The sequence below is a fragment of the Calypte anna genome, chromosome 1 (assembly GCF_003957555.1).
Source record: "Calypte anna isolate BGI_N300 chromosome 1, bCalAnn1_v1.p, whole genome shotgun sequence".
NCBI classification, from domain to species: Eukaryota; Metazoa; Chordata; class Aves; order Apodiformes; family Trochilidae; genus Calypte; species Calypte anna.
In genome coordinates, this window is record NC_044244.1 from 175,989,625 (window position 1) to 176,010,755 (window position 21,131).

The 21,131-nt window shown below is 42.2% G+C and overlaps 2 protein-coding genes across 2 annotated transcripts in view; one reads left to right on the plus strand and one right to left on the minus strand.

Moving 5' to 3' along the window:
• Nucleotides 1-530: 530 nt before the first annotated feature.
• On the plus strand, nt 531-14,169 carry N4BP2L1 (NEDD4 binding protein 2 like 1). Its single transcript, XM_030448226.1, is given in 6 exon segments — nt 531-841; nt 7,858-7,982; nt 8,786-8,874; nt 9,975-10,051; nt 12,480-12,585; nt 12,587-14,169. Coding segments are annotated over 6 exon segments (780 nt in total). The 5' UTR covers nt 531-563; the 3' UTR covers nt 12,692-14,169.
• A 402-nt stretch (nt 14,170-14,571) lies between these two features.
• Nucleotides 14,572-21,131, minus strand: part of BRCA2 (BRCA2 DNA repair associated) — a 37,128-nt gene continuing 30,568 nt past the window's right edge. Inside the window, exons 21-27 of the mRNA XM_030448216.1 lie at nt 19,742-19,863; nt 18,918-19,119; nt 18,576-18,742; nt 18,355-18,490; nt 17,446-17,702; nt 16,670-16,810; nt 14,572-15,417 (exon numbers count right to left, since the gene is read on the minus strand). Coding sequence (XP_030304076.1) covers nt 14,812-15,417; nt 16,670-16,810; nt 17,446-17,702; nt 18,355-18,490; nt 18,576-18,742; nt 18,918-19,119; nt 19,742-19,863 — 1,631 coding nt within the window. The 3' untranslated portion in view covers nt 14,572-14,811. The remainder of the gene's footprint in view (nt 15,418-16,669; nt 16,811-17,445; nt 17,703-18,354; nt 18,491-18,575; nt 18,743-18,917; nt 19,120-19,741; nt 19,864-21,131) is intronic.

The following is a 21,131-nucleotide window of genomic DNA, read 5'->3' on the forward strand; positions in this document are numbered from 1 at the left end:
ATCAAGTTTTCTTCAGAGGAAATAGATCTTGCTAAACTTTCTACAGTTTCTCATGTTTGAAAATAAAGGGAAGTTGATGCAGTGTGCATGATGTGTGAGGCAGTTTTTTAGCTGCAGCTGCTTATAAATCTTGTCTGCTTTTGGGGTGGACTCCAATAGCTCCATGGCTGTTGGGGAGAGGGGGGGAAAACGACGAAGAAAAAAACAGGAGGTATCGGTGCATGTCTGGACTCCTGTAGAGAGCTCCACTCCTCTGAAGTGGATGCTTCCCCTTGTGGGGCGCCCTGTAGCACAGGGGCAGCGCAAGGGACTGAACACTTTCAGCACTGGTTCTTGTCTTCTCGTCCCTTTGAGAATTTGGAGATTAACCTTATTTTTAACAAATTAAGGATGGTCCCTCGTGCGGACCGAAAGCTGTTGCCCTTACCGAGCCACAAAAGTCCTTCCTCTCCTGTCTGTTTCTCTTTAATTCCGCTTTCATTTTCACAGGGGAAGAGTCTCGGAGCCTTCTGATCCAAACCCAGCCTCCTCCGAGGGGCGGCAGCATCCACGCACTCCGGGGGATGGATCCCGGGTACCGATGCTCCCCCTCTAGGGCCGGGCTCTGGTGCGGTTGTCCCGGTCCTCCCTCCCCCGCCCCCCCAACCCTGCCACGGGCCGGGCCCGGTTGCTCCCGCCCCTTCCCTGCCAGGCCCGGTCCGGTCCCGGTGCAGCGAGGAATGGATGAGGAACTGCTCCGCGCCCTGGGGGGGCTCAGCCTGCACCCCCGGCGGCGCCAGTTCGGCGGGAGGCTGGTACTGCTGCGGGGGCTGCCGGGCTCCGGGAAGAGCACCCTGGCCAGGTAAGGCGGCGGGACCGGAGCCCTTGGGTTTTGGGAGAGGCGGAGGATCCCACTGGGACCGGAGGGTCCCGCTGGCTACCTCCTTTCCAGCCCCGCTGCCGGGTCGGTGTGCTGGGGCAGGACCTGGAGACCCCGGGCAGCGCTTGTTGCCAGCAAACCCCTTAGAGAGAGGCTGAGGCGCCGATCCAGAGCTGGTTTTCTGGCTGGGAGGGAAGTCGGAGCCTCTCCGGAGCCCTGCACGAACAGAGCGGCCCACCTCGCTCCTCGGAACCGGCCCGAGGATTTATTGGTCCTGACCCCCTCAGGGGGCTGTGTTGTGCTGAGCCAGCGGTACCAAAACGGTGCTTCCCAGAAGGTGACTAATGACCCAACCCACGGGAGTTGTTGTTTCTTCTCTAACAAGGGCCAGACTGTGTTTTTATGTTTTTTTGTGTTTTTTTTTTTGTTTTGTTTTGTTTTTTTGTTTTGTTTTTTTGTGTGTGTGTGTGTGTGTGTTTGTGGTGAATTACAACACGGCAAAGCACTTCCCCTCTCTGACTGTGATACCAGACAACAGCTCTGACTTCTGTGTTTATGATGTCCTGCACTCCTGGTCAGAGCTGTAAGGCTGCATAAAAAAGACAGAAGAGACCTTTCCACTTTTAAACAGCTCCAAGACTGATTGAAAATAGGTGGAAAAACCCAGAGGGGAGTGCTGGGAAACAGTGCTGCAGATGGCATAATCATAGAATCGTAGCTTGGCTTAGGTTGGAAGAGACCTTAGAGATCATCTGCCATGGGCAGGGATGTCTCTCAACTAAACTAGGTTGTAGCAATGTGGTATCACAAAATACCACAGTCTGGCATGTCACTGTGCTTAGTGTCACCCTCTTTCCATCAAAAGAGGAACATTCACAACCTTATTTCTCTCCTTGGGTGAGGAACCTGTGCTGGCATCACGGCTGTCACAGGAAGGACTCTGTGGTGAAAGGTGTCAGCATGAAGCTGTGTGAATTTAGAATTAAAGCTGGGTTAAGCTGCAGGTTCCCTGTTTCAGTACAATCCTTCCTGTCATACTGGACTTCTGCAAGACCAAGTTCTTTAATGAAAACCTAGATGCTGTGTTTTACTGACACCCAAAATAGATTTTTCTCCCTAAAGAGGTCATGTAAGTGCAAACCTCTTCTTCTCAGGGTTTGGCTCTTTTCACATTACAAGAATAATTTCATCATTTGGGTCACATTCTCAACCAGTGCAAGTAACTGAGTCACCTCTTTTTAAGAGCAGAACAGAAGATTAATTATTAACAACATACTTGCAAAATCAGTTATAAGTATTGTTTTAGTCCAGTGTGAGATGGAACCTTAGAGGAACTCATACTGTTTCTAGCCCCAGTTAGTTGTAGCATTGCATTTGGTCATTCAGCAGGACATGGATCAAAGGGCAGCTGTAAAAACAGCAATTAGTACTTCTCCATTAACTCAGTCAAGATTATGAAAGGACTGTGCCAAGAAAATTTTGAGATTTGCTATTCCCACGTTGAGTACCTTTTGGAGTTGTTAAACATGATGGGCTAAGCAGAGCTATGTTTGCAGAAAATTACTTCAGCAAAGCTCAGATCCTCCTAGAGAAAGAAGGTACTACTGATTTGCAAAAGCCGTGGTAAGCTTATTTTACCCATTCGGACTCATTCCCTCAGATTTTATTCACTCACTCATCACAGCCAGGTACTTTCAAGCACCGAGATGCAAGTGCTCAGGTGATCTGCACCATATCAGAGAGGACAAGGACATTCAGCTGTGTCACTCTCACTTTTTCTTCTGGCTTCTTCCTCTTAGCAGTGCCAGGGTGAGTTTGGTCATGTCTGCTGTACCACCTCACAGCCAGCAGTCTCTGCTGACACCTTTTTGCCTCTCAGTTTTGCTTACTTGGGTCTCCATGAATCCTAACCAGGATTTTTTGCCCACTGTTTTTAGCTTTTTGTATGTCTTCAGCTGCAGCCTCTTCCCCTCTTGAAACAGGGGAAAGAGGAAGGTGAGTACAGGCTGTGGGACTCACGGGCTGTCCTCCTGCTCTCAGAGCATGGATGGGGCTTCCAGTGGTGTTATCCACACCAGACCTTAGGAAAGCACTGGGAGTGGGGTGTTTAAGCAGCACATTCCCCCATTTTGTAGCTGTTAACAATGTTCTTATCAGTGTGGGCCATTGTTTATGCCTTTGCTCTACTGTTTCTTCTGATGCCTTCCTGTGCACCTCTATTCCCTCATTCTTGGTATCAGCCAGGATTTCTGTTGCAACTTGCACATCTCTGCAGTACTCACAGGTGTCATGAACCATGAGTGTTTTCACAACGACTCGCTGACAACTCCATCAGGAAAGTCCATTTTCAGTTCATCACACAATTCTAGGAACAGCCTCGGATCCAGGACTCATTTCAGTGTCACCAATCACCGTTTGGGCACAGCTTTGTAAGGTTGTTATGGCATCTTTTGTTAAAATTATTTCCTCATTCCAGTTGACTCCTCCTTGCACCATAGCTGTATTTCCAGCTTTTCTACAATACATTGCAGTGATACACAACTCAGTAACATCTACCCTCTGTCTAGAAGTTTTTTTCAAGGACTGGGCTGGGTGCATGGTCAAACGTGTGACTTTTCAGCCCCTGCTGTTGATTTATATCACCTGAAATGAGTTTGTTCTTGTGTGTCTTAATGAAGCACAGAGGGAGCCATCTTCCAGGACAGGAATAAAAAAACTGCATCACTGCCAGGTGTAACCTGAACTTTCTCAGGTTCTCTCTGCTGCTCTTGGCACCTCCAGCCCTGTTGCAGTTCCCAGCACTCCCACCCACTGTGGAATTGCTGCCCTGATGGGTTCCTGGGCTTCAGCTCCTGCCTACCTCCTTGTAAACATTGACCTTTGTGTGAAACGACTTCAGGTGATTCTCCTGAACGTTTATAAAAGGTGCAGTTTGTTGCTTTGCAAAATACACCCAGTGCCCTAAGCCGGGGGGGTGCAGGCACAGGGGCAGCTGTGAGCCCAGCTCGGGCTGGACCAGCTCCAGGGGACAAAGTCCTCAGGGCATTTGGAGCTGTTAAAACACAGCAGGCAACTGGAAGTGCTGGGCGTGTGCTCCAGATCTCAGTAGTTCTGCTTTTCTGCTGAAAACAATGGTTTTTAAATGCCACGGGAAAGCTTTTTGTCAGGGAGGGTGACCAGAGCAAGTGGCTGCCTGTGGTGCCAGTACCAGCACGGTCTGATCTCCATTGCACTGGTGGTAGCTTGGCAATCATTGGCTCCAAGATCTGCCTGACACACCATTCTGTTTGCTTCTGAGCACTGGAAATGTTCCCTCCAATCTGGTTTCCAGGATCAATATCAGAAATTAATTTATTTTCAAATTTTCTGGTGGAAAACCACAACAGCGAAGTACAGGTATAGATTCTTTTTTCTCTCCAATGATCTTCCTGGTGATCACAGAGACTTCTCCCAGGTACTCCTAATGCATCCAGCTTGTTGAAATCCTGACTAACCATTTTGTTGTCTATGTATACAGTTAAAATCTGAAAAGCTTGAAAGCACTGAAGATGCTCTTTAGAAAAAAGGGAACTTCAAAAACTATAAGTCATAGGGGCAGATCTTTGGATATATAACATAGAAGACTAAACCCACCTATCTGTGGCAGTTGTCCCAGCTGCTGAAGTCAAACAGAAACACAGCTGTATTTTCAACAGAAAGCTTGTCCTTTTTAAATCACAACCACTATGCTAAATCTGGCCGGGTGAGGCAGCAGATGAATGCAAACCAACACTGGCCAAGACACCCCAAAGTTCAGGAGCGTTCTGGCTACCTGGGTTGCTGTGGGCAGACAGTGATGCTTGTTCTCTTCCCAGCCTGATGTCTCTCTGGACTTTATCAGTTCCTGGGCCCTGCCAGTGGACATACAAAGGTTTCTGCTTTTGTGTCAGATCTGAAGAGCAGAAACATCTGAAAGCTTTTTTCCCCCCATCTGGATAAGCCAGTTGATGAGATATTGTCTATAGGATAGAAATCTGTAGACTTTGGGGAAAGGGGGAAAAAAGTCTGGGGGGAATTTAATGCATAAAGGGGAAACATTCCCCTTTCTCCCCTTATTTTCTTATGCTCTGAAGCAGCACCAAACTTTTCTTTAGCAAGGTACAGAGCATACTGTAGGTTCTATCTACTACAAGATAGAGAGCTGTAACACTGCAATTAAATACCCCAAGCAGGCAAATTAATTCTCTTTGCATACAGTAGTTATGACAGTGCAGCACTTCAAGTTCAGAGGCCCTCTTTAAAAATGCCAACATAGCTCATTTGACTTGATCAAACGTTTTGATCTTGCAAAGAGATTTCATTTTTCTCTTGCTCCTTAGCATGCTTTACATTTACTGACCTAAAGGCAATAGGTAATTTTTTTACCTATTACAGCGCTGCTCAAAATTTATTAATTGCTAGCACTGGTCACATCTCCTCCAGTTTTGCATAGCTGGTGTTTGCTAAAATATTGGTGTTTTTATTGCATACAATGGTTGGGAGGCTGATGTGTTCATGTAAAACATCACTTCTGAGCCAACTTGTGGTTGGCTGCTTACTTCTCAAGTATCATCCTAAAGAGGTTTGGGTACCCTTTGAAATTAAGAGGGACAGAAGAAACAGGATTTTTGTCAGCTTCGTGGGCAATGGGGCATTACTGAAAATGGTTGTAAACTTTAGTGTCAGCTTGGTTGGTTTGGGATGCTAAAAGATGAAAAAATAAGCAGAAGGTAAAACATCTTTTGCCACTTCATATTTTCTTATGTTGCTTTTAGTAGGAGTTTGTGTGGTATGACTGGAGTAGATATGACAGTGATTCATAGGTCTTAGCACATTTCATGCCTTTTTTTCCTCCTTTTAAGCACAATTTTAATCTACTTTAATTACCAGTGATATGCTGATCGTTTACAGCTAATCACATACTATCTAAAGCACTTAAAAGGTTTATATCAAATCTCCGATGCAAGTCTGCACATATGTATTAAAAATGTAGTAAGGCACATGACAAGAAAATTATTTTAAAAGTTTTCACGGGTTGAGAACATTTTTAGAGGGAGTGGTGAGCAAGAAAAAATAATCCTGAGCTCTTTTATTTTGTAGAATTTTATGACTGTATTAGAGTTGAAGGGATGACCTATTGTAGCAGAGTTTCCAAGAAAAGAGGTTGCAAAGCAGATGGGTGAAGCAGTGGGAGAGGTGAGCTGCTGAATGATAGTGAGAGCTGAATAGATCAGCTTTATCAGTTTATCAACACAAGAGCAACCAGATAAGCAGTAGGCACTCCCATGCTTTTCATGATAAGAGTGCCCAAATTAAACCAAAAGCAAGTTGACTGTCTCCTCCTCACAGACTTTTGTTAGATGTTTAACCAGCAGTAATCATATGATTAAAACATCCCTTTGGTGCAAGAATATAATGGAACAATACATGACTTATTTGCTGCAGCCCAGCAGTGTGAGGGTAGCTCTGTCCAGCCTGTCCACAGTCAGCCTCTGGTCTCTAGGAGGGTTACTACCACAAAATAATATTAATTAATCAGCAGGTGACAGAAGTTACAGTGGAGGCCGAGCAAAGTCAGCAGCCAAACTTGATGCAGCCAAATGCAATGTGGGGTCCTAGTGAAGAGCTACTGCTGGTAGGCAGGGTAAAACTGGTGAGTAAATGGCTAGGGCAGGGCTAGAGAGGACAGAATGAAGCCTTTCCAGGCTGTGTGTCTGGTTTTCTGCTGATAACCTAGAGGTGCCTTTTCCCTTGCTGTTGCTCAATTAGATAAGACATTGAGAAAGTGGGGGTTTTTTGCAGCTTATGAGGGTGTGGAGAAGTGTTTTATCAAGGAAGTTGAAACAAGTTCCAGGGACTGGGCATCATGTGTGGGGTGAGATAACAGTGCAGCAGCATTCATGTCTGAGAGCCACCAGGTTTCTCCATTGGCCTTGCTTTCTTTTCCAGTGACATTTGGAGCCTTAGGGAGACAGAGAGCAGTGAGGTGATGCTGTGGGCTCTCCCTGATCTTTCAGAGATTCCCTCCACCCCCAAACATCAGTGGGAATAGATGGGGGATTGCCCTGTACCCTGTGCCACTGAGCATGGGGGCACTGGTTTTAAGGACCTGCTTCATTTGGGGCTGCCAATCTAAGCAATTCACATTTGTTTATAAAACATGCTTAAAAGATGAAAATAAATTAAAATGGCTTTACTTTACAAAAGGAGGATTAAGTAAACCCTGGAAAGAACCACAACATTGCAACAAATGATAGAAATTACAGCTAATCACTCAGATACTTGTTTGCAAATTGCAAATCTTTAGTGGCACAGGTTGCCTGGGGATGTTTTGGCTTTCCCCTCCCTGAAGTGCTCAAAGCCAGAATGGATGAGGCTTTGAGCAACCTGGGCTGGTGGAAGGTGTCCCTGCCCATGCAGGGGGTTGGAACTGGATGATGTTTAAGGTCTCTTCCAACACAAAAAAGTCTGTGATTGTATGAGTCTATGATACACTAAATGACAAATGATTCTTCCTGGTTATCGTCAAAAATCTCTCTGTAGCAAAACTCCCATGATCAAATTGTCATTTGAGACTACCTGCCCTGAGCCTTGCAGGTTGCTTTTGTCTTTTCTTTATTTGTTTGTTTTTTTTTTAATTCTTATTTTATATATTTAGTCATACCTTGCTGGATAACTCAAAAAGAAAACTGAATATATTAACATGATCGTAGACTGACGTTGGCAGTCCAGTCCAGTGTGGATTTCTCTGCTGAATTAAAGAAATCAAGGTCATGCCTTTAAAGTCCCTTCCTTCCCTCCCATGTGCCCATCTACTCTTACTTTACTTTCTGATCCTTTAAGCTGGGGTGTTTTAAAATGAAGCACCGTGCATATTTGCAGAGAATTAATATGGCTCATGATTTATTGTTCTCTATTAAAGCCCAGTGTTAGCAAAGACTAATCCTTTCACCTTTTTTTTATTTGTTTTTTTGTTTCAGACAATTGAAACGTGACTTTCCTGGTGCTGTAGTTTTTAGTACTGATGATTTCTTCGTGGAAAATGGTGTCTATGAGTTTGAGCCTGACTTCCTAGAGGATGCACACAAATGGAACCAGAAGAGAGGTGACTGAAATCAATCCAGGGGTTTTGCAGAACAGTTTCTCTTTTCAGTCTGTCTTTAAACTTAGCCTCCCCAAGTAAAAGGTCTCCTGGTGGTGTTCATGGGGTACTGCTTAAAGAAAATACATTGGCCACTTCTGATTTTGTCTCCTGACTCAGAAAAGTTTATAAATGAAAAAATGTTGGTGACTGACAGATGTTATTTTAGAAAGTAAAGCAGTGCCTACAAGATAGCACTGCTGAAGGTTGATAACAGCAGGTGAGATGCAGATGCCAGCCCAGCAGCTGCTCACTACAGCTCTGTGCACCACATCCCTCAGGCTGCAACTTCTTAGATGTCTGTCCTGACCTGGGAGAGGGTGTTGCAGGGTGATAGCCAGGAGGAAAACTTGCAAACCTAATTGTAAGTTTGAGAAAGAAGCAACCTGGGGCTCTACTTCAGAGAGAAAAATCTGAAGTGTTTATGGCTGTGCTCTTAACTGGTATCCAGCAATAGCAAACATACTTTGAGGTCATGTAACAAAGGTCTTTTGCAAGTAGCAGTCATTTTAGCTGTTGTAAATACCTGGTGCTGTGATACCACTAAATATGTTCTATGAGAGGTTTGGATCTTACTACTGACCATAGCCAGGATCTGTGCTGTCTCCTACAGGAGAGCACCTGCAGGGTCACATTTGGGTGAGAGGTACAGACCCAGGTCTAGCAGGGAACCAAGTGAGGAAAAAAAGGGTGCTTTGGGGACACTGGGACCTGGCTTGTTCTGTTACTCAATGCCTTTTAGCTTTACTTAATGTGTTACATTACAGCACGCAAAGCAATGAAGAATGGGAAAAGCCTGGTTATTATTGACAATACCAACATCCATGCTTGGGAAATGAAGCCGTACGTGATGATGGTAGGGAAAGCTCTGGTTTATATGTTTTTTTAATGTGAGCAGCTATGACATTTAAGAGGTGATCTGACTGCAGGGGTTTCTAACATACCTAAAAATTCAATTTTCTCTTAGTCTTTTACAGTTAATGACTGATACTGTGAAGAAGTAGGAGAAGTGTCAGTGTAGTTGTTTTATCTAGACAGATAAATACCTCAGTGAAGACAAAATGGCTTGAAAAGTTAAACAGTCTTTGAACTTGCCCTGTAGCTTCTGGGCAATCAGATGTCATCCCCTTCCCCAGCAGTGACATGAATTGAACAGTTCCCAAACTATTTGTTGACAAATATGTCAAGATAGGACTTAGAATTTTAGTTGATGACTCACACAGACTCCATAATACTCCATAAAATGTCTTCAAAGATACATCTGTATATCTTGTTAAGAGTTCTTGCAGAGATGCTGTTTTTTTAGTTTCATAATGTGGCCTGTCTGCTAATGTTACATTCATGCTCATGCATCACTACAAGTTTTTGGGTTATGGTCTTGTCAGTTAAGAGATTTGGGTCTAGGTACTGCTTGTGTGGGAGCACAAAAGAGGCCAGAATTACTCCTGGTGCTGGAAAACCTGGACATGTCACTCCAGCAGCAGTTGGGAAAGCTTGGGGTTAACCAGGAAGCAGATGGAGAGGAGAGCCAGAGGTGGACAAGATGTAAAAAGGTCAATGGATTTCCTTGCCTCCTTTCCCTCAAATCAGACCCCCAAAGCAATCAATAATTGTATTAAATATATATACATACACATCTGTGTGTGTAGATGTGTGTGTATGTGTATAAAGCACAAAAAGTATTTCTTTACTTTGAAAAAATTAAGGCCTGTAGACTCAGTGTCTGGAAGTAACAGGACTGTGAGATGTTGACCTCACACTCCCCAGATCCTTGATGTAGAAGGAAATGAGACCACCTGAGACCCAGCCCAGCACCTTGATGGGAGTCCTGGTTATCTTCCTCCTTCTGGCTCCTGCTACATAGGATACATTTCTTAGATAAAATCTCAGAGGGTTTGGAAGATGGGCTACTCTGGAGCTCAGCAGCATGTCTAAAACTCCTGTGTACTTCTTCAGGCACGTGAAAATAGATACGAAGTGATATTCCAAGAACCAGATACACCCTGGAAGTTCAATGTTCAAGAGCTGACAAGGTACATCTTCTTCTCTTTGGTACAGCAAACAGCTTCTCATTTTATTGATGTGTTCTGAGAAAGGCCAGGCCTCTTTTCCTCTTCTTATACCCTAAAAAGTAACCTAGTAAATGACAACAGAAAGACTGTAGTGAAAATTTTCTGCTACTCAGTACCTGGTCTGCAGTGATTTGAGCCCCGAAAGAGCCTGACTGTGCTGAAGAGAATCATGCAGTAGGTAAAGCAACACACCACACACCCCCAGAAACATCTATTTTTACTGCAAGGATATCGAGGTCCTGGAGCAGGTCCAAAGGAGGGCAACCAGGCTGGTGAAGGGACTCGAGCATAGACCCTACGAGGAGAGGCTGAGAGAACTGGGGTTGTTCAGCCTAAAGAAGAGGCGGCTCAGGGGAGACCTCATCACTCTCTACAACTACCTGAAAGGAGGGTGTAGCCAGGTGGGGGTTGGGCTCTTTTACCAAACGACTTTCAACAAGACAAGAGGGCATGGACTTAAGTTGTGCCAGGGGAAGTTTAGGTTAGATATTAGAAAGAATTTCTTTACGGAAAGAGTGATCCGTCATTGGAATGGGCTGCCCAGGGAAGTAGTGGATTCTCCGTCCCTGGAGATATTTAAAAAGAGACTGGATGTGGCACTCAGTGCCATGGTCTAGCAACCGCAACGGTGGTTCAAGGGTTGGACTCGATGATCTCTGAGGTCCCTTCCAACCCAGCCAATTCTATGATTCTATGATTCTATGATTCTTGTAGCAGGAAACCAAAATTTTCATTCTGTATTTTGAGCAGCACTGTTTGGGCACAAACCAAGTGTCTAAGCACTACAGGAAATATTCAGACACCTGTTCTTGAAAAGTCTAACTATAAGAAATATTGCCTTGCAGTGGTGGGATGCTACATTAAGTGTGGTCATGAATCTTTCTGAAGATCTTAATGCACACACACAGAAGGGAACAGAGGGAACTTCTCAGCTCTTCATAGTGGGGTAGGAAACAGAGGCAGCCAAATACAGCTCTAAGCATGTTCATTTGGCCAGTGCCTGCAAGGTTATGGCACTAAAAAAAAATAAATTAATGCAGGCTCAATTCCTAGCCTTTATCCAACCTGATGTAAATTACATTACAGTGAATAGTGCACTCCTATCTACTGGATCCAGAAGCCAACACATGCCAACTTACTTGCTATCACAAGCAAACATGACTTGGGTACTTGGTTCCAATTGATTTATTTGTTCTGTGGCAGCTACAACGTCCAGTTAAAAGTCAGCACTACTCCTTTTTGCACATGAGAGAGGCAAAGGGCAGAGGGATGATGGCCCAGGGTGCTCGTGGCTCTCTCAAATGGCATTTGGCAGCTGGGGGCTTGGGGCTGGAGGTGTCAGCTCCTGCCTTACCAGCATCAGCTGGGAGCCAGTTGTAGGGTATCAGGGCAGAGGGGGGTTTATTTGCAATCATTTATTATAGGTGACCTACTCAGCAGCCTCTGTTTTCTTTTAATAAGCATTTTAAACAATTTGGCTTTTTACAGTAGCACTGTAAAGCTCATTCAGGCAGACTCAGGAGTGGAGCAGCTCTTTGGCAGGTGGTTCAGCTGAAGGTTCCCCATGGTGTCTTGACTGGCAAACTGCGTGGCAACGCAGTTTGTGTGGGATGCAGGTCCCAGGCACAGGCTGCACACGTGGCTGCTGGAGGACCTGGTGTCCACATCACCAGTGGGATGCTGCAGCTGCCACCTTAATTCCACCAGTGAGAGAATATGCTGAGTGATGCAGGATTTGCACACCACCAGGTTTTGAAAATATGGATGCGGAACCAGGACAAACTTGGATTAGAGATGAGAAATTGTGCTTAATAGGGATAAATGGAAAAGCCAAGGATATTCAGAATTTACAGACTCACAGACAAGCAGAAATCTCTAGTGGAAAAAGAATTCCCAGTAATGCATTGAGAGACTGCAGCTGTTCTGGTCTATCCAGAACATGTTGGGAATCCTGTTCCGCTCCCGCTCAGACTCATTGTTGCCCTAGAGCCTGAGCCACATCAGATATGATTTTTTTTCCCCACTTGCACTCTGACAAAGCAAGTTTTGACCTCTGTACTTGTTGATTATGGGTCAGTGGAGGGGCTCTCTATAACCCTTTCCTGCATTATTTCAGATTTATAAAAAGTTTTAACTTCAGCCTGGGGCTAACAAGCCACTAGCACTAAACCCCATACAAAACAATACCCAGGTCTGCTACATGGCTCTTTCTTACCTGACCTACAATTCAAAGCATTTGCCTAACCTGTTATGTCCTGGCTGCCCCCAGAAATACCTGCATTACACTATTTCAGCTGTCAGGAGGTGGGAGTGAAAAACAGTTTGTCAAAAAAGAGGCCTTCTACAGGCAGCTAAATCCTTGTATTTTCTGTTTCTGTTGATTCTACAGAAGAAACATTCATGGTGTCCCTCGACAAAAGATCCAACAGATGAAAAAAGAATACGAGCACAATGTTACCTTCCACAGTGTTCTTCAGTCTCACAAACCAAGCAGTTTTTGAGGGAAGTTGCAGGGGACCAAATGCAGCTCATTCCAAGCACCCTGCAGCCTTCTCTGACAGAAGACCTCATGTGGCACATCCAAACACATCATTTTGCTGAAGATGTGGATTCTTCGGTGTATTTTAATTACCAGGGTATAAAAGTATCCAGTTTTACATATTTTTTTTCTAAACTTTTTAAAATTCTTGTATTTTTCTATTGCATTTCTAAATAGCTTTTATTTCTTATGAGTCTTTAAAGATGTTCTCCCTATGATTATGATCTCACATGAGCTCTACATGACAGATCTAAGAGCAATCTCCCCAGTGCAAACTGTCCTTCCTCTCATCTCTCCTCCTCCATGAAAATCCATTCAAGCTTACAGTAAAATTTTCTGTCTGTGCCATATATTTTTTATTTTTTCCCCTGCATCACTCTGTCACTAATAAGAGACAAATAGTATTCCTAAATTCATCTCCTACAGGCCATGTGGCCAATTCCCTCTCCACTGTTGGCATTTCTTGCCATTTTAATACATAACATCTGGCACTGGCATCTTTTGTATCTTCCCACTCCAATGTGGCCTTGAGCATCACTGTCAGCTTTAGGAGAGGAAAAGTGAACAATGGAAAAGGATTGCAGCAAGATTTGATCTTGTTCCCTACCTACACCTCTGCTGGCTGGATTCTTCCTGGTCTGACCTCAGCTCTAGCCCAGCTAAAGAGCTTCTCCAGCCTGAAGGTGAACCAGTAATGCACCAAATTGAGCCCTTTATCTTGCCAAGACACAGTAATTCAACAGTCCTGAGATAAATCCATTTGTGGTGGCTCCTGAAAGGGAACAGCAGCTTTAGGCTACTGCTTGTTCAGCTCTAAGCAGGAACAGCTACAGGAGCAGCTCTGAACAGCTGAAGGATAAAGCTACCAAATAAACTAACTCAGAAGTACAAAATAATGGCAAGGAGGAAAAGAAATTCTTGTATGGGGAGAAATCAACTCCATCCATGCTCAGGTTCTGAGAAGCCACCAGCTAATGGATGGAGAAAAGCCAACCTGCAATAGTTTTATCTGTATTGCTTAATTCTGCTGATGATGTTATCAAGCAGCTTCATTCTTAAACATTCTTAAACCTCAGCATTGAGGTAGGTATGGAGTATTAGGTGATGCTTATAGAACAGGGCAGTAGTGAGCTATGCAAAGAAAATGTAGACAGGTCACAGCAGAATTTAAGTAGGAGTGAAGAAGCTGCTGGTCAAAGCCATTTATCAGACAGAGAAGTATAAGAGATATAAAGAAATGAATGGCCCAGGACCCCTGAACAGTTGCCCAGTGGGAAGCTGGTGGTCTCAGTTCCAAAACCCTCCTTTGACCCACACCCAGTGGGGAACAGCAGGGCAAGGGGCACCCTGGCAACAAACAAACTAAAATGTGGAGTTGGCATTGGTCAAGCAGGACTGCTTCCTTCCTGTGGAGTAACTCCAGTTCTGAGAAGCTTCACCTGCTGAGGTTAATGATAACAAGGTAAGGAATTCAAGTACTCACTCACTCCTGGTAGAAAGATCTTGTGCTGAAATGGAAGGAAGATGTGATGATCATTGATGATGCTGTGGCCTCAAGTGCTTCTTGATGAAGGATTAGCTTGGAAACACTGAGCAAGGATCTCTCACTAGCACCTTTCTGTGGCATTTTGCAATGAATCTCATCACTGTAACTTCCCTAAAACTCTTTGGAAAGTCTGAGGGGGAAAGCACATGAACTATGGCAGGATTACAGAACAGTACTTCAGAATAGAAGTGTAATGTTTTGTAACAATAAACTTAGAGAACAGTTTATTTTGCCCTGTAGCACCTCTGACAGCCAAACAACCATTCTAATATTAATATTAGAGGGTAACAAAACTGATTGCATTAAGACAGCAACAATGATCCTGCTGTAATTTAAGAACACATTAGAATCAAAGCAATGGCCTATGTAATGTCATCTAAGCTTCAGCCACACCAATGCTATTGTACAACACAAGATTGTGTAAGAAATGTATAATTATCAACTCCAAATTCTTTTGCAGATGAAATGTTATTTCATGAGTCTTTTATTTTTTTTTTTTTTTTTTTGTAACACAACTTTATTAAATACAATCAGGATTAAATGTACAAAGTGCAAAAATAATTTGAATTTTAAATATATACAGTACTGTACACGTGTGTATTCAGCAGCATTTTAGGGGGCTTCTCTCTGTAGCATTCAGCAGGCTGGTAACAACTCCTCAGGTTCCTCTGTGTCTTTCTGAAGAGCCTCAGCTCCTGCAGAACTGCTTTTTGAGGAGTTTTTTGCTTCCTCAGCAGACCTAAAACTATTTTTGTGTGAAAGACCATTCGATACATTAGGACCTATTGCACTGCTGTTTTCATTTACATAATCATTCTTCTTTTCCTCTGGTAAATTATTCATGAGTGCCTGTGTATTAATCAAGGCAAGCTCTTCATCTGCAACCAGGTCGTTCTCAGGAAGCTGGAAAGCTTCTCTCAGTTTCCTACAGGGGGTGACATAACCAATATTCTGATTTGTTTCTTTTGATGATTTGCTGTGCTGTAAACCCAAACTTCGTGGTGGCTGAAATGCTTTCTTTAAAGAAGGAGAAATGACTGAACAGATGGGTGTGAGTGGTGGAGGGGCAGGTATGCAACTGAGGAAGTCCATTGCTTTTCTCTTTTTGCTGTTTTTGGGATGGTTTTCATTAACTGCAGCAGGTGATGGTGTTTTTGCTGACCCCTGGGCAACAAGTTTCATATTTGGTGTGGTAGTTGAAAAAGGGCTTGGATGCTTTATTTCAATTTTAGAAGTAGAGACCTGGTTAAAAAGAGAAGTTTTATGTTGAATAGAATGTTCTGTTCCATTAGTTCCCTTAATTGCTTCCACTCAAGAGGCAGAAAAAACAAAACAAAAAGCTGAATCAAAAATCCTGTAATCTTCCATAACCAACTTAACTTCAGTTTGGCATCTTCTGATGGTGACTGACATTATTCTTTCAAATACTGACACTACTTACAAGGACATGATGACAGCACATTTATATCCTGTTTCTGACATATATGCTAAGTATATAGGAATTTTTTTTTTTTTGGACAAATGGTATGAAATAAAAGCCTTTACAAAAAAGCATGGATATATGTACTGCACTGGATATATCCTCAAGTTGTTAAATAGGGAAAAAATGAGGAAAAAATCTTTGAAGAAATAAAGGAATAGAATACAGGCCAAAAAACTCGAGGGAGGGCAACATACACAAGGTGGACAGTCCACAGCAAGTCATGCAGGCATGTTTAACTTTAATGTCTCGTTTGTTTCAACTTGATTAATATATTCAACAAGCAGATATAAACTAAACCTTCAGAATTAAATATTAGCACTCTCTCTGAATTGGAAAAGGATGCCCTAAATTTAATGCCCAGGAACTGATCTCACATCAGGGTGTTTCCACTTCCCTTGCAACCAGTGACAGATTTTTTTTTTTTTTTCTGACTGTACTCAGTGCCACACCATCAGGAACAACTTGCCACCAGCAGCCTTCATGGGAAACTGGAGTACTGTTTAGCTCATTTTTGTCAAGACTGCTATAAAATGTGAACATTTACTAGGTGATACCTCTTCCTTTTTAAATCCTGGAAATATTGACCAATATCTGGGAAAAAAAACTACCAGGAGGCAAATTCTCTAAGCAAATGGAGAACTAAAGAATGCCATGAAAGAAAAATTTACAGGTCAAGAATTTTTGTTTCCAGTAACACCCATATCAGATAAATCTTCATAAAGGGACCAAGGAAGCAGTAAATCATCTATAGGGACAGGATGACTCATTTAACTCATATAAAATTCAGAATATTAAAAACATGCTGAGAAAACACAGGCCACAAGGGGAAGTTTTCATGTGCAAGAACAGTATCACAGTTTCTCCTATGGAATAATCCTAAACCCACACAAAGAGAAAGCTTCTAATCAGCTTCCACTGCCCAAGAGAGAATCTGTGGAGTGACACCTCAGCTGTCAGTACAAAACTTGATTATTGTCACTATAAGCACAATAATAATTACCAGACACTTACCAAACTTTTATGCTCTGATTTGCAGGAAGGAGAGGGGCATTCCAAACTACATCTTTTAGTTAAACTGGGTGCAAGTGAGAGATTTCTTTGTAGCAAATTCATCAATTTACTTTCTGCACCAGAGCAAAAGGAGGTCACATTCTATAAAGAAGAACAGTTTACAGAATAGTTGTTTTTTTCAAATTGTGTAAGTACTACATGCTCACAAAGTATTTAGGACTTTGATTTGTCATAGTTCCACTAGAAGCTTTTTTTATATTGAACCAACAACTTAGAAAATTGCTGCACTTTTCATAGAGGGAAATACCACACCTCCCTTTTATTCTTAACAAGAAAAAATCCTTTTGTATTTATACTTGGTTATCAGTAAGATCAAGACATGCTATTGAGCACAGCTAGAAGACTGAAATACAAATAAATTAAATCAACAATCCCATAGTGACTATGTTCAACTGAGCAAGACAGTAACTTTCAAATTGAAAAAGCTAGAGCCCAAGTGTCCATGACAAATTCCCTATTCCCAAGATTTTGTGGCACATCCTAAAGACAGTATTGGTTGGGCTGAATTATATAAAATAAAAAACATCAAAATATAGGTGATACATAGACCCCTCAGGAGAAGTGCATGTACCCTACTGTATCAGAAAATCCCTTCAAATTTAACATGTGCATTATTTGTTTTAAAGATTTATTAGATTATTAGCAGACTTTCTGATGAAGAATGTAACACAGCAGTAACTAAAATTAATCATTAAATTACAAATCTAGAGATTTACCTGTATCGTACTTTTCATTTCATTAACCTTCTCTTGAAGATAGTTTTCCTTTGGACTGGCTGAGAATGCAGAAAGATCTCCAGCCAACAGCACAGGAATTTCTGATCTGAATTCAGATTGCCACTGGAGGTTGCTTGCAGAAATCAGTGAACAGGGCACAACTATATCTTCAATAGCCAAGTGCCTGAGATCTGTCCAGATCTTTACTGCTACCAAATTATAGCTTTCATCAGCCAAGTACACCATAGTAGTGAAACCTAAAAGCAAGAAAAAAGTCTGAATTAAACTTTAAACCTTTAAGTAAAGGCTTAAATACTGCAATTTGTATCTATAAAAAAGCCACACACCTCTTGAAAAAGGACAGACAAATATCACATGCCCACCTGCATGGTAACAGATGTTTAATGTTCCATTTATATCCCACACTATCTCCACACTGATTACAGAAAACAACTTCGAAGTCTGTGTTCCAGTGCTTAAAAAATTATATTCCTGTTGTGCTTTTCATTTTTATTAATCAGATTACCTGCCTGTCCCTATCCATGAGCTCCAGTGCCTCATTCCATGGCACTGCACACTAAAGAAGAAACTCAGGTATGTGCAGAATGCTTCTTCTGCAGATGCTCAACACAGATCTCAGCACTTAGAGCCACTTTTCATGGAAAAAGCTAAAGAAAAGCTTCACTTGAGCTTAGAAGCTCCTTTACTGAAATCTTTCCTAACTGATAAGTGAAGATGGTGCTCCTTTAGGAAAACAGAATTATCTGCCAGTGTGTCACAATGATGGGCTGTATTAGCAGGTCTTCAGAAACCTGAGAGGAAGGTACAACTCTAAGATTATTTTGACTTCTGACATAAATAAAAAATAAATGCTTATTCAGTAGGACATGAATGTGGTCCACAACATACCTGTTCTACTAATAGAAACAACAACTCCAACTAAATCAACTTCAGCACATGGTGGCTGAAAAGAAGGATCCAACAAACTGGTGAATTTTAGAGCCCTTCTTGGAAAAAAAATCTGTATCAGCATCTCCTGTGATACCTGAAGAAACACAGAAGTTTTAAGTTTTTATTTATATAGACTGTGATGTTTTGATGATACATCTTCATGCAGTTAAAGCACTTACTGGTAGTTGCAGATACTGAGTTTTCTTTGTTGCTGTTAATTGTATATTAGCTGAGTCTGATCTCCCTTTGGACTGGGATGTTGAGAGCTGATAGATTCTGTACCTGTTGCCTTCCTTTAACAAGGAACAAACATCCAGCAGTGGACGCCAGATACTCAGTATCACTCCTAATGACATCAGAGAAAGACACATTAGGTGTGCAATACTAACTTGAAGGATTTTAAGCAAAATAAATCCACCACACTCCTTCCAACCCAAATAAAACTGGAAATATTAACATGCAAGCTACAATATAGTTGGAAAACTCTTCAAATCTGTTGGCTGTGTTTTCCAAGTACCAACCTTTATGTTTTTCTTGCTTTCTGTAGTCTACCACACATAATTTCCATACAATAGACACATCTCTTTTGGAACAACCATTTTCTTCCTGTTCTGCTGACTGTAAAGCCTTCTTGAATTCTTCCTGTATTTGAGTTTGCTTTCTATCATTCATCAGCTGCCTGTGTGCATTCAAAGCTTTTAATTGGTCTTCACTGAGATATTCCTGTAACCCAGAGAAAATGCATTCAGTATCCTTTTTATTAATAAAAAAAATCCCATGAAGATTTTCAGATAGTTTTTTTGTTAAGTGTTTGTCTATTGCAGGCAATTTGTTGTTCAACTGATAGACTACTAGGACTTGAAATGAGGTACAGTAACACAATGGGTATCACCAGTCTTGACTGATACTCAGATCTGGTGCTCTGTTGTCTAATTATACACTGTTCTTACATGGTAATTAGTGAGAAGCCTGCTTAAAAGCACATAACTAAGGTGAATATTTAATATAATAGGCATGCTTGCCTGTTTTTTAAGAAATATTAAGAAAAAAATCTGTAAAAAAGAGAGGAGTCACACCTCTCAGCTGGCTGCTATCTGTGAGCTGACAGTGATTTACACTAAAATGCACCAGGAGTGTTAACTTTCTGACCAAGTCTTCAAGATCCTAAAGCCTTTACATGCAGCACCACAGATATGCATAACATTTTATCAAATAGAGTCAGAGATGGCATCTCAAAAAAGTAGCAAAATAAGTAGTAATTTAATAGATGATTTTAGCAGGAGGTACTAAATTGTAATTTTAGTATTGCAAGCATTTCAAAATTAGCCCCATGGAATTTAGTTACCTCCATATAGCCAGGATCAGATGCATTCTGAATTGCTTCATAAAGTTCAGCACCATCTTGCAAATTATGGATCTGCTGTCTTGTGACCATGCGTGACCTTGGTGTTCTTCTGCTGGCTCTCTCTGGTGAAAAAGAAGTCACTGTGCTGAGTACAGCAATACACTTCACAAGTGAATAAAGAAATAATTATGTAAGCAGCACAGTAGTATTTAGGCCTGCCTTGCCAGAATAAAAATACTTCTATGTAGGAATCAATATCTGTGTGTATATATACATGTACAAGCAGGAAAAAAATAGTCTTTCAAATTCAACATAGATTAGAATATTACACAAACTCTGGGGAAACCAGTATCAGTGTCTGTGCTTAGGAGAGGGTCATTTAACAGCCTTCCATAAAACTTCATTGATACTTGAGCATATTTTCTGTGTGTCTGCCAGTTCCTCTCATAGCAAGATAACAATGTGGGACAGGGTGACCACAGGCCTGCACATGGATACCTTAGGATGCCAACTAAAAGCTAAATTAACTTCATTATATGAAACAATTACCCTCTTCTCAGAGGAAGTTATTTTGCTGATAGCATTTTGATGAGTTCCTTCAGTGTAGCAGACTCCAGTATAGACAACTTCACCAGTCAAACAATGAGGTGACTGATATGTAGAAGTTCCCACCAGTGAATTTAAGAATTACAAAGCAATCTCTGCTTCCAGTTAATAATTTAGTTTTGTTTTGTTTGGGGCTTTTTTAGGGTATGGCTTTATTTGCCTTTTCCTTGTTATTTGTGAGGGACTCCAGGTTCTGACAATGCAGTTAGAGAACATCTCAGTTTGTTGCAGGTCACCACAAGAAATATTTATGAACAGAGAAGGGCTACTTGGGTGGTAGATACTACCCTATGAAATTTCAACTCCACAGATCATTACTGATGGAATCAAATCCCCCTGAAACTTCTCTTTTCCAAGCTAAACATTCCCAGCTCACTTATGTCAGATGCTCCATGCGTCTGCTTAAGCATCTCCATGGCCCTTCGTTGGATTCTCTCCAGTATGTCCAAGGTATGGGTATCCCATATCTGGACACAGTACTCCACAAGAAGCCTTACAAATACTAAAGAGAGGGGAAGGATGATCTCCCTAGACCTGCTGTGTGAGGCAACACACCTCAACGTGGTCACTGGAACCCCCAGGGCCTTTTCTGCAAAGTTGCCTTCCAGCTGTGCAGTGCCCAGCATGTACTGGTGCACGGGGCTGTTTGTCCCCAGCTAAAAGGCACTTTTCTTTGTTGAACTTCACAAAGTTATTGTCACTCCATCTCTCCAGGCTGTCACAGTCCCTCTGGATGGCAGGGATGGCAGCATGACCCTCTAGTCTGTCAGTCAGTCCTCCTTTT